This window comes from Fringilla coelebs, assembly GCF_963513975.1.
Source record: "Fringilla coelebs genome assembly, chromosome: 27".
Lineage (NCBI taxonomy): Eukaryota > Metazoa > Chordata > Aves > Passeriformes > Fringillidae > Fringilla > Fringilla coelebs.
The window spans coordinates 1,186,528-1,198,783 of record NC_140053.1 but is presented as its reverse complement, the minus strand read 5'-3'; the positions used below and the strand labels follow the sequence as shown (position 1 = coordinate 1,198,783).

At 60.5% G+C, this 12,256-nt stretch overlaps 1 protein-coding gene across 1 annotated transcript in view; it reads right to left on the bottom strand.

The window, feature by feature from the left end:
• Positions 1-11,503, bottom strand: part of PDK2 (pyruvate dehydrogenase kinase 2) — a 165,552-nt gene extending 154,049 nt beyond the window's left edge. The window contains exon 1 of the mRNA XM_084222399.1: positions 11,327-11,503. Within this exon, the coding sequence (XP_084078525.1) occupies positions 11,327-11,444 (118 nt within the window). The 5' untranslated portion in view covers positions 11,445-11,503. The remainder of the gene's footprint in view (positions 1-11,326) is intronic.
• Between the last annotated feature and the right edge of the window lie 753 nt (positions 11,504-12,256).

Here is a 12,256-nt window from a genome sequence, read left to right as displayed (position 1 = left end):
GTTAGGGTTACACTTAGGGGTCAGGCTTCCGCAAACTAAAAGGCCCAGAGCTCCGGGCACACTGCAGCTGCAAAGGGCATCCCAGGGGCATCGCCAAACTGCCACAAGCTGGCCTCCTCGAGGGCTTTCTCCTTGGCACCTGCCCTAACCCTAGCCTGATTGGCTGCCCTGCCTAGGGTTAGGGTTAGGGTTAGGGTTACACTTAGGGGTCAGGCTTCCGCAAACTAAAAGGCCCAGAGTTCCGGGCACACTGCAGCTGCAAAGGGCATCCCAGGGGCATCGCAAAACTGCCACAAGCTGGCCTCCTCGAGGGCTTTCTCCTTGGCACCTGCCCTAACCCTAGGCTGATTGGCTGCCCTGCCTAGGGTTAGGGTTAGGGTTAGGGTTACGCCTAGGGTTAGGGTTCCGCAAACTAAAAGGCCCAGAGCTCCGGGCACACTTCAGCTGCAAAGGGCACCCCAGGGGCATCGCAAAACTGCCACAAGCTTGCCTCCTCGAGGGCTTTCTCCTTGGCACCTGCCCTAACCCTAGCCTGATTGGCTGCCCTGCCTAGGGTTAGGGTTAGGGTTACGCCTAGGGTTAGGGTTCCGCAAACTAAAAGGCCCAGAGCTCCGGGCACACTGCAGCTGCAAAGGGCATCCCAGGGGCATCGCAAAACTGCCACAAGCTGGCCTCCTCGAGGGCTTTCTCCTTGGCACCTGCCCTAACCCTAGGCTGATTGGCTGCCCTGCCTAGGGTTAGGGTTAGGGTTAGGGTTACACTTAGGGGTCAGGCTTCCGCAAACTAAAAGGCCCAGAGCTCCGGGCACACTGCAGCTGCAAAGGACATCCCAGGGGCATTGCAAAACTGCCACAAGCTGGCCTCCTCGAGGGCTTTCTCCTTGGCACCTGCCCTAACCCTAGGCTGATTGGCTGCCCTGCCTAGGGTTAGGGTTAGGGTTACACTTAGGGGTCAGGCTTCCGCAAACTAAAAGGCCCAGAGTTCCGGGCACACTGCAGCTGCAAAGGGCATCCCAGGGGCATCGCAAAACTGCCACAAGCTGGCCTCCTCGAGGGCTTTCTCCTTGGCACCTGCCCTAACCCTAGGCTGATTGGCTGCCCTGCCTAGGGTTAGGGTTAGGGTTAGGGTTAGGGTTACACTTAGGGGTCAGGCTTCCGCAAACTAAAAGGCCCAGAGCTCCGGGCACACTGCAGCTGCAAAGGGCATCCCAGGGGCATCGCAAAACTGCCACAAGCTTGCCTCCTCGAGGGCTTTCTCCTTGGCACCTGCCCTAACCCTAGGCTGATTGGCTGCCCTGCCTAGGGTTAGGGTTAGGGTTAGGGTTACACTTAGGGGTCAGGCTTCCGCAAACTAAAAGGCCCAGAGTTCCGGGCACACTGCAGCTGCAAAGGGCATCCCAGGGGCATCGCAAAACTGCCACAAGCTGGCCTCCTCGAGGGCTTTCTCCTTGGCACCTGCCCTAACCCTAGGCTGATTGGCTGCCCTGCCTAGGGTTAGGGTTAGGGTTAGGGTTAGGGTTACACTTAGGGGTCAGGCTTCCGCAAACTAAAAGGCCCAGAGCTCCGGGCACACTGCAGCTGCAAAGGGCATCCCAGGGGCATCGCCAAACTGCCACAAGCTGGCCTCCTCGAGGGCTTTCTCCTTGGCACCTGCCCTAACCCTAGGCTGATTGGCTGCCCTGCCTAGGGTTAGGGTTAGGGTTAGGGTTACACTTAGGGGTCAGGCTTCCGCAAACTAAAAGGCCCAGAGTTCCGGGCACACTGCAGCTGCAAAGGGCATCCCAGGGGCATCGCAAAACTGCCACAAGCTGGCCTCCTCGAGGGCTTTCTCCTTGGCACCTGCCCTAACCCTAGGCTGATTGGCTGCCCTGCCTAGGGTTAGGGTTAGGGTTACGCCTAGGGTTAGGGTTCCGCAAACTAAAAGGCCCAGAGCTCCGGGCACACTGCAGCTGCAAAGGGCATCCCAGGGGCATCGCAAAACTGCCACAAGCTGGCCTCCTCGAGGGCTTTCTCCTTGGCACCTGCCCTAACCCTAGGCTGATTGGCTGCCCTGCCTAGGGTTAGGGTTAGGGTTAGGGTTACACCTAGGGTTAGGGTTCCGCAAACTAAAAGGCCCAGAGCTACGGGCACACTTCAGCTGCAAAGGGCACCCCAGGGGCATCGCAAAACTGCCACAAGCTTGCCTCCTCGAGGGCTTTCTCCTTGGCACCTGCCCTAACCCTAGGCTGATTGGCTGCCCTGCCTAGGGTTAGGGTTAGGGTTACGCCTAGGGTTAGGGTTCCGCAAACTAAAAGGCCCAGAGCTCCGGGCACACTGCAGCTGCAAAGGGCATCCCAGGGGCATCGCAAAACTGCCACAAGCTGGCCTCCTCGAGGGCTTTCTCCTTGGCACCTGCCCTAACCCTAGGCTGATTGGCTGCCCTGCCTAGGGTTAGGGTTAGGGTTAGGGTTACACTTAGGGGTCAGGCTTCCGCAAACTAAAAGGCCCAGAGCTCCGGGCACACTGCAGCTGCAAAGGGCATCCCAGGGGCATCGCAAAACTGCCACAAGCTGGCCTCCTCGAGGGCTTTCTCCTTGGCACCTGCCCTAACCCTAGGCTGATTGGCTGCCCTGCCTAGGGTTAGGGTTAGGGTTACGCCTAGGGTTAGGGTTCCGCAAACTAAAAGGCCCAGAGCTCCGGGCACACTGCAGCTGCAAAGGGCATCCCAGGGGCATCGCAAAACTGCCACAAGCTGGCCTCCTCGAGGGCTTTCTCCTTGGCACCTGCCCTAACCCTAGCCTGATTGGCTGCCCTGCCTAGGGTTAGGGTTAGGGTTAGGGTTAGGGTTACACTTAGGGGTCAGGCTTCCGCAAACTAAAAGGCCCAGAGCTCCGGGCACACTGCAGCTGCAAAGGGCATCCCAGGGGCATCGCCAAACTGCCACAAGCTGGCCTCCTCGAGGGCTTTCTCCTTGGCACCTGCCCTAACCCTAGGCTGATTGGCTGCCCTGCCTAGGGTTAGGGTTAGGGTTAGGGTTAGGGTTACACTTAGGGGTCAGGCTTCCGCAAACTAAAAGGCCCAGAGTTCCGGGCACACTGCAGCTGCAAAGGGCATCCCAGGGGCATCGCAAAACTGCCACAAGCTGGCCTCCTCGAGGGCTTTCTCCTTGGCACCTGCCCTAACCCTAGGCTGATTGGCTGCCCTGCCTAGGGTTAGGGTTAGGGTTACGCCTAGGGTTAGGGTTCCGCAAACTAAAAGGCCCAGAGCTCCGGGCACACTGCAGCTGCAAAGGGCATCCCAGGGGCATCGCAAAACTGCCACAAGCTGGCATCCTCGAGGGCTTTCTCCTTGGCACCTGCCCTAACCCTAGGCTGATTGGCTGCCCTGCCTAGGGTTAGGGTTAGGGTTAGGGTTACACTTAGGGGTCTGGCTTCCGCAAACTAAAAGGCCCTGAGCTCCGGGCACACTGCAGCTGCAAAGGGCATCCCAGGGGCATCGCAAAACTGCCACAACCTGGCCTCCTCGAGGGCTTTCTCCTTGGCACCTGCCCTAACCCTAGGCTGATTGGCTGCCCTGCCTAGGGTTAGGGTTTGTGTTAGGGTTAGGGTTACACTTAGGGGTCAGGCTTCCGCAAACTAAAAGGCCCAGAGTTCCGGGCACACTGCAGCTGCAAAGGGCATCCCAGGGGCATCGCAAAACTGCCACAAGCTGGCCTCCTCGAGGGCTTTCTCCTTGGCACCTGCCCTAACCCTAGCCTGATTGGCTGCCCTGCCTAGGGTTAGGGTTAGGGTTAGGGTTACACTTAGGGGTCAGGCTTCCGCAAACTAAAAGGCCCTGAGCTCCGGGCACACTGCAGCTGCAAAGGGCATCCCAGGGGCATCGCAAAACTGCCACAAGCTGGCCTCCTCGAGGGCTTTCTCCTTGGCACCTGCCCTAACCCTAGGCTGATTGGCTGCCCTGCCTAGGGTTAGGGTTAGGGTTAGGGTTAGGGTTACACTTAGGGGTCAGGCTTCCGCAAACTAAAAGGCCCAGAGCTCCGGGCACACTGCAGCTGCAAAGGGCATCCCAGGGGCATCGCAAAACTGCCACAAGCTGGCCTCCTCGAGGGCTTTCTCCTTGGCACCTGCCCTAACCCTAGGCTGATTGGCTGCCCTGCCTAGGGTTAGGGTTAGGGTTACGCCTAGGGTTAGGGTTCCGCAAACTAAAAGGCCCAGAGCTCCGGGCACACTGCAGCTGCAAAGGGCATCCCAGGGGCATCGCAAAACTGCCACAAGCTGGCCTCCTCGAGGGCTTTCTCCTTGGCACCTGCCCTAACCCTAGGCTGATTGGCTGCCCTGCCTAGGGTTAGGGTTAGGGTTAGGGTTAGGGTTACACTTAGGGGTCAGGCTTCCGCAAACTAAAAGGCCCAGAGCTCCGGGCACACTGCAGCTGCAAAGGGCATCCCAGGGGCATCGCAAAACTGCCACAAGCTGGCCTCCTCGAGGGCTTTCTCCTTGGCACCTGCCCTAACCCTAGGCTGATTGGCTGCCCTGCCTAGGGTTAGGGTTAGGGTTAGGGTTACACTTAGGGGTCAGGCTTCCGCAAACTAAAAGGCCCAGAGTTCCGGGCACACTGCAGCTGCAAAGGGCATCCCAGGGGCATCGCAAAACTGCCACAAGCTGGCCTCCTCGAGGGCTTTCTCCTTGGCACCTGCCCTAACCCTAGGCTGATTGGCTGCTCTGCCTAGGGTTAGGGTTAGGGTTAGGGTTAGGGTTACACTTAGGGGTCAGGCTTCCGCAAACTAAAAGGCCCAGAGCTCCGGGCACACTGCAGCTGCAAAGGGCATCCCAGGGGCATCGCAAAACTGCCACAAGCTGGCTTCCTCGAGGGCTTTCTCCTTGGCACCTGCCCTAACCCTAGGCTGATTGGCTGCCCTGCCTAGGGTTAGGGTTAGGGTTACGCCTAGGGTTAGGGTTCCGCAAACTAAAAGGCCCAGAGCTCCGGGCACACTGCAGCTGCAAAGGGCATCCCAGGGGCATCGCAAAACTGCCACAAGCTGGCCTCCTCGAGGGCTTTCTCCTTGGCACCTGCCCTAACCCTAGGCTGATTGGCTGCCCTGCCTAGGGTTAGGGTTACGCCTAGGGTTAGGGTTCCGCAAACTAAAAGGCCCAGAGCTCCGGGCACACTGCAGCTGCAAAGGGCATCCCAGGGGCATCGCAAAACTGCCACAAGCTGGCCTCCTCCAGGGCTTTCTCCTTGGCACCTGCCCTAACCCTAGGCTGATTGGCTGCCCTGCCTAGGGTTAGGGTTAGGGTTAGGGTTACACTTAGGGGTCAGGCTTCCGCAAACTAAAAGGCCCAGAGCTCCGGGCACACTGCAGCTGCAAAGGGCATCCCAGGGGCATCGCAAAACTGCCACAAGCTTGCCTCCTCGAGGGCTTTCGCCTTGGCACCTGCCCTAACCCTAGGCTGATTGGCTGCCCTGCCTAGGGTTAGGGTTAGGGTTACACTTAGGGGTCAGGCTTCCGCAAACTAAAAGGCCCAGAGCTCCGGGCACACTGCAGCTGCAAAGGGCATCCCAGGGGCATCGCAAAACTGCCACAAGCTGGCCTCCTCGAGGGCTTTCTCCTTGGCACCTGCCCTAACCCTAGGCTGATTGGCTGCCCTGCCTAGGGTTAGGGTTAGGGTTAGGGTTACACTTAGGGGTCAGGCTTCCGCAAACTAAAAGGCCCAGAGCTCCGGGCACACTGCAGCTGCAAAGGGCATCCCAGGGGCATCGCAAAACTGCCACAAGCTGGCCTCCTCGAGGGCTTTCTCCTTGGCACCTGCCCTAACCCTAGGCTGATTGGCTGCCCTGCCTAGGGTTAGGGTTAGGGTAACGCCTAAGGTTAGGGTTCCGCAAACTAAAAGGCCCAGAGCTCCGGGCACACTGCAGCTGCAAAGGGCATCCCAGGGGCATCGCAAAACTGCCACAAGCTGGCCTCCTCGAGGGCTTTCTCCTTGGCACCTGCCCTAACCCTAGCCTGATTGGCTGCCCTGCCTAGGGTTAGGGTTAGGGTTACGCCTAGGGTTAGGGTTCCGCAAACTAAAAGGCCCAGAGCTCCGGGCACACTGCAGCTGCAAAGGGCATCCCAGGGGCATCGCAAAACTGCCACAAGCTGGCCTCCTCGAGGGCTTTCTCCTTGGCACCTGCCCTAACCCTAGGCTGATTGGCTGCCCTGTCTAGGGTTAGGGTTAGGGTTAGGGTTAGGGTTAGGGTTAGGGTTACACTTAGGGGTCAGGCTTCCGCAAACTAAAAGGCCCTGAGCTCCGGGCACACTGCAGCTGCAAAGGGCATCCCAGGGGCATCGCAAAACTGCCACAAGCTGGCCTCCTCGAGGGCTTTCTCCTTGGCACCTGCCCTAACCCTAGGCTGATTGGCTGCCCTGCCTAGGGTTAGGGTTAGGGTTACGCCTAGGGTTAGGGTTCCGCAAACTAAAAGGCCCAGAGCTCCGGGCACACTGCAGCTGCAAAGGGCATCCCAGGGGCATCGCAAAACTGCCACAAGCTGGCCTCCTCGAGGGCTTTCTCCTTGGCACCTGCCCGAACCCTAGGCTGATTGGCTGCCCTGCCTAGGGTTAGGGTTAGGGTTAGGGTTAGGGTTAGGCTTACACTTAGGGGTCAGGCTTCCGCAAACTAAAAGGCCCAGAGCTCCGGGCACACTGCAGCTGCAAAGGGCATCCCAGGGGCATCGCAAAACTGCCACAAGCTGGCCTCCTCGAGGGCTTTCTCCTTGGCACCTGCCCTAACCCTAGGCTGATTGGCTGCCCTGCCTAGGGTTAGGGTTAGGGTTACGCCTAGGGTTAGGGTTCCGCAAACTAAAAGGCCCAGAGCTCCGGGCACACTGCAGCTGCAAAGGGCATCCCAGGGGCATCGCAAAACTGCCACAAGCTGGCCTCCTCGAGGGCTTTCTCCTTGGCACCTGCCCTAACCCTAGCCTGATTGGCTGCCCTGCCTAGGGTTAGGGTTAGGGTTAAGCCTAGGGTTAGGGTTCCGCAAACTAAAAGGCCCAGAGCTCCGGGCACACTTCAGCTGCAAAGGGCATCCCAGGGGCATCGCAAAACTGCCACAAGCTTGCCTCCTCGAGGGCTTTCTCCTTGGCACCTGCCCTAACCCTAGGCTGATTGGCTGCCCTGCCTAGGGTTAGGGTTAGGGTTACGCCTAGGGTTAGGGTTCCGCAAACTAAAAGGCCCAGAGCTCCGGGCACACTGCAGCTGCAAAGGGCATCCCAGGGGCATCGCAAAACTGCCACAAGCTGGCCTCCTCGAGGGCTTTCTCCTTGGCACCTGCCCTAACCCTAGGCTGATTGGCTGCCCTGCCTAGGGTTAGGGTTAGGGTTAGGGTTAGGGTTACACTTAGGGGTCAGGCTTCCGCAAACTAAAAGGCCCAGAGTTCCGGGCACACTGCAGCTGCAAAGGGCATCCCAGGGGCATCGCAAAACTGCCACAAGCTGGCCTCCTCGAGGGCTTTCTCCTTGGCACCTGCCCTAACCCTAGGCTGATTGGCTGCCCTGTCTAGGGTCAGGGTTAGGGTTAGGGTTAGGGTTACACTTAGGGGTCAGGCTTCCGCAAACTAAAAGGCCCTGAGCTCCGGGCACACTGCAGCTGCAAAGGGCATCCCAGGGGCATCGCAAAACTGCCACAAGCTGGCCTCCTCGAGGGCTTTCTCCTTGGCACCTGCCCTAACCCTAGCCTGATTGGCTGCCCTGCCTAGGGTTAGGGTTAGGGTTAGGGTTAGGGTTACACTTAGGGGTCAGGCTTCCGCAAACTAAAAGGCCCAGAGCTCCGGGCACACTGCAGCTGCAAAGGGCACCCCAGGGGCATCGCAAAACTGCCACAAGCTGGCCTCCTCGAGGGCTTTCTCCTTGGCACCTGCCCTAACCCTAGGCTGATTGGCTGCCCTGCCTAGGGTTAGGGTTAGGGTTACGCCTAGGGTTAGGGTTCCGCAAACTAAAAGGCCCAGAGCTCCGGGCACACTTCAGCTGCAAAGGGCACCCCAGGGGCATCGCAAAACTGCCACAAGCTGGCCTCCTCGAGGGCTTTCTCCTTGGCACCTGCCCTAACCCTAGCCTGATTGGCTGCCCTGCCTAGGGTTAGGGTTAGGGTTAGGGTTACGCCTAGGGTTAGGGTTCCGCAAACTAAAAGGCCCAGAGCTCCGGGCACACTGCAGCTGCAAAGGGCATCCCAGGGGCATCGCAAAACTGCCACAAGCTGGCCTCCTCGAGGGCTTTCTCCTTGGCACCTGCCCGAACCCTAGGCTGATTGGCTGCCCTGCCTAGGGTTAGGGTTAGGGTTAGGGTTAGGGTTACACTTAGGGGTCAGGCTTCCGCAAACTAAAAGGCCCAGAGTTCCGGGCACACTGCAGCTGCAAAGGGCACCCCAGGGGCATCGCAAAACTGCCACAAGCTGGCCTCCTCGAGGGCTTTCTCCTTGGCACCTGCCCTAACCCTAGGCTGATTGGCTGCCCTGCCTAGGGTTAGGGTTAGGGTTAGGGTTAGGGTTACACTTAGGGGTCAGGCTTCCGCAAACTAAAAGGCCCAGAGTTCCGGGCACACTGCAGCTGCAAAGGGCATCCCAGGGGCATCGCAAAACTGCCACAAGCTGGCCTCCTCGAGGGCTTTCTCCTTGGCACCTGCCCTAACCCTAGGCTGATTGGCTGCCCTGCCTAGGGTTAGGGTTAGGGTTACGCCTAGGGTTAGGGTTCCGCAAACTAAAAGGCCCAGAGCTCCGGGCACACTGCAGCTGCAAAGGGCATCCCAGGGGCATCGCAAAACTGCCACAAGCTGGCCTCCTCGAGGGCTTTCTCCTTGGCACCTGCCCTAACCCTAGGCTGATTGGCTGCCCTGCCTAGGGTTAGGGTTAGGGTTAGGGTTAGGGTTACACTTAGGGGTCAGGCTTCCGCAAACTAAAAGGCCCAGAGTTCCGGGCACACTGCAGCTGCAAAGGGCATCCCAGGGGCATCGCAAAACTGCCACAAGCTGGCCTCCTCGAGGGCTTTCTCCTTGGCACCTGCCCTAACCCTAGGCTCATTGGCTGCCCTGCCTAGGGTTAGGGTTGGGGTTAGGGTTAGGGTTACACTTAGGGGTCAGGCTTCCGCAAACTAAAAGGCCCAGAGCTCCGGGCACACTGCAGCTGCAAAGGGCATCCCAGGGGCATCGCAAAACTGCCACAAGCTGGCCTCCTCGAGGGCTTTCTCCTTGGCACCTGCCCTAACCCTAGGCTGATTGGCTGCCCTGCCTAGCTTTAGGGTTAGGGTTAGGGTTAGGGTTACACTTAGGGGTCAGGCTTCCGCAAACTAAAAGGCCCAGAGCTCCGGGCACACTGCAGCTGCAAAGGGCATCCCAGGGGCATCGCAAAACTGCCACAAGCTGGCCTCCTCGAGGGCTTTCTCCTTGGCACCTGCCCTAACCCTAGGCTGATTGGCTGCCCTGCCTAGGGTTAGGGTTAGGGTTACGCCTAAGGTTAGGGTTCCGCAAACTAAAAGGCCCAGAGCTCCGGGCACACTGCAGCTGCAAAGGGCATCCCAGGGGCATCGCAAAACTGCCACAAGCTGGCCTCCTCGAGGGCTTTCTCCTTGGCACCTGCCCTAACCCTAGCCTGATTGGCTGCCCTGCCTAGGGTTAGGGTTAGGGTTACGCCTAGGGTTAGGGTTCCGCAAACTAAAAGGCCCAGAGCTCCGGGCACACTGCAGCTGCAAAGGGCATCCCAGGGGCATCGCAAAACTGCCACAAGCTGGCCTCCTCGAGGGCTTTCTCCTTGGCACCTGCCCTAACCCTAGGCTGATTGGCTGCCCTGTCTAGGGTTAGGGTTAGGGTTAGGGTTAGGGTTACACTTAGGGGTCAGGCTTCCGCAAACTAAAAGGCCCTGAGCTCCGGGCACACTGCAGCTGCAAAGGGCATCCCAGGGGCATCGCAAAACTGCCACAAGCTGGCCTCCTCGAGGGCTTTCTCCTTGGCACCTGCCCTAACCCTAGGCTGATTGGCTGCCCTGCCTAGGGTTAGGGTTAGGGTTAGGGTTACACTTAGGGGTCAGGCTTCCGCAAACTAAAAGGCCCAGAGCTCCGGGCACACTGCAGCTGCAAAGGGCACCCCAGGGGCATCGCAAAACTGCCACAAGCTGGCCTCCTCGAGGGCTTTCTCCTTGGCACCTGCCCTAACCCTAGGCTGATTGGCTGCCCTGCCTAGGGTTAGGGTTAGGGTTACGCCTAGGGTTAGGGTTCCGCAAACTAAAAGGCCCAGAGCTCCGGGCACACTGCAGCTGCAAAGGGCATCCCGGGGCATCGCAAAACTGCCACAAGCTGGCCTCCTCGAGGGCTTCCTCCTTGGCACCTGCCCTAACCCTAGGCTGATTGGCTGCCCTGCCTAGGGTTAGGGCTGAGGGGGGGACAGGACTCATCCCACTGGTTGCCCAGTGCCCCCCAGAGTTCCCCAAATTTGGGCTGGGAGAACCCCAAGTGCAGCTGGGCCAGCACCAGGACCCAGAGCAGGCCCAGGGGTCCCCAGGGACGCAGAGAGGGGTCCCCAACCAGGAGCTGTGCAGGGTGGGGCACAGCCGACCCCAAAGGCCTGGAGGGGCAGATCCCTGGCGACAAGGGAAACTGGGATGGAGCTGGGGGGACAGGGGGGTGCAGCCCCCAGCCCCTGTCTGGGGAGCAGGGGACAAGAGAGGGCCAGGCTGGGTGACAGCCATGGGGACATCCCCACCCCCGGGGACATTGGAGAGGATTGGGGGGGGTCCCAGTTGCCCACCCTGGGGGGGCCGGGCAGGGGCAGAGCCGGGGGTCCCTCACGGGGCAGGGGGAGGGGGGGTTGTCAGGATGTGCCCCCAATGAGGGGGGTCTGGGGGCCCCAAAAGAGGCCGATGAGGAAAGCACGTTCCAACCCCACTTATTCACCCGGGGGTGCTGTCAAATCCCCTCGCCCCCAAAAACAACTGGATATTTGGGGGGTCGGGTTACCCGGGCCCACACACTCACTGAGGGTGGGGGGGCAGCCCTCAGAGCCCCCAGATTTTCGGGGTGCGGAGGGGGGAAACTCCCTGGGGAGGGGGGCAGGAATTCCCGGGGGGGTGTGTGAAGGAATTCCCGGGCGGGGGGGGCAGGAATTCCCGGGGGGGGTGTGTGAAGGAATTCCCGGGCGCGGAGGGCAGGAATTCCCGGGGGGTTGTGTGAAGGAATTCCCGGGAAGGACGGAAGGAAGGAAGGGGGTCGGGAATTCCCGGGGGTGTGCACGGAGCTCCCTCCTCCCCCGAGCGCCGCCCCCACACCGGGGTGTCCCCGTGCCGGAGCAGGGTGGGGGTCCCGGGGCTGGGCCGGGGTCGTTCCTTTACTTACCGAAGTCCAGAAACTGCTTCATGGAGAGCGGCGACGGCGAGAACTTGCTGAAGTGCTCGATGTAGGTGGGGACGCCGGCCAGCGCCGCGCGCTTCCCGAGGCATCGCAGCAGCCGCATGGCCCCGCTGTCCCCTCAGGGTCCCCACAGTGTCCCCTCAGAGTCCCCTCAGAGTCCCCTCAGCGCCCCCCGACCCCCTCAAGTCCCCGGGCCCGGACCCGGCCCCGCCCCCGCCGCGCCGCGCGCAAACAACACACCCGCCGTCAATCAACCGACCCCAGCCAATCAGCGCTCGTTATGCAGAAAACCCCGCCCCTCCCCAGTGCCAATCCGGCTTCATCGCTGGGCAAGCCCCGCTGTCAGTCACCAGGAGCCACGCCCCTCAGGGAAGTTAATGCTGCCCGCCCCGCTGTCAATCACCACGAGCCACACCTCTTAGCGGAGTCAATACTGCCCGCCTCGCTGTCAATCACGACAAGCCACGCCCCTCAGGGAAGTTAATGCTGCCCTCCCCGCTGTCAATCACCGCGCGCCTCGCGGCCAATCAGCGCCCGCTCTGCTTTCGGCCCCGCCCCTCCCGCGGCTAACCCCGCCCCTCGTGACGCACCACCGCTGATTTGCATAACCGGGGCTCCCATCATCCCCTGGGTCGTTCCAGACCCCTTCTCGGGGCATTTTGGGGGGGCTTGAGCATTTCCCGAAGGTTTTGGGGCGCTCTGAACCCACCCCAATCCCCGCATTACACTCCCATCACCCCCTGCGCCCCGGATACATCATCTTCCCCCCCGCTCCTCTTTTTGCCCCAAAAACCCCCGAACCGCAGCCCACCCCCCACCCCCAACCCGGCAGCCACGGCACGGAGGGGACAAAAGGGTACAAATCCCAGAGCGTGGCTTTATTGGGCCCCGGCGAGGAAGGGAGGGGGGGGTTGG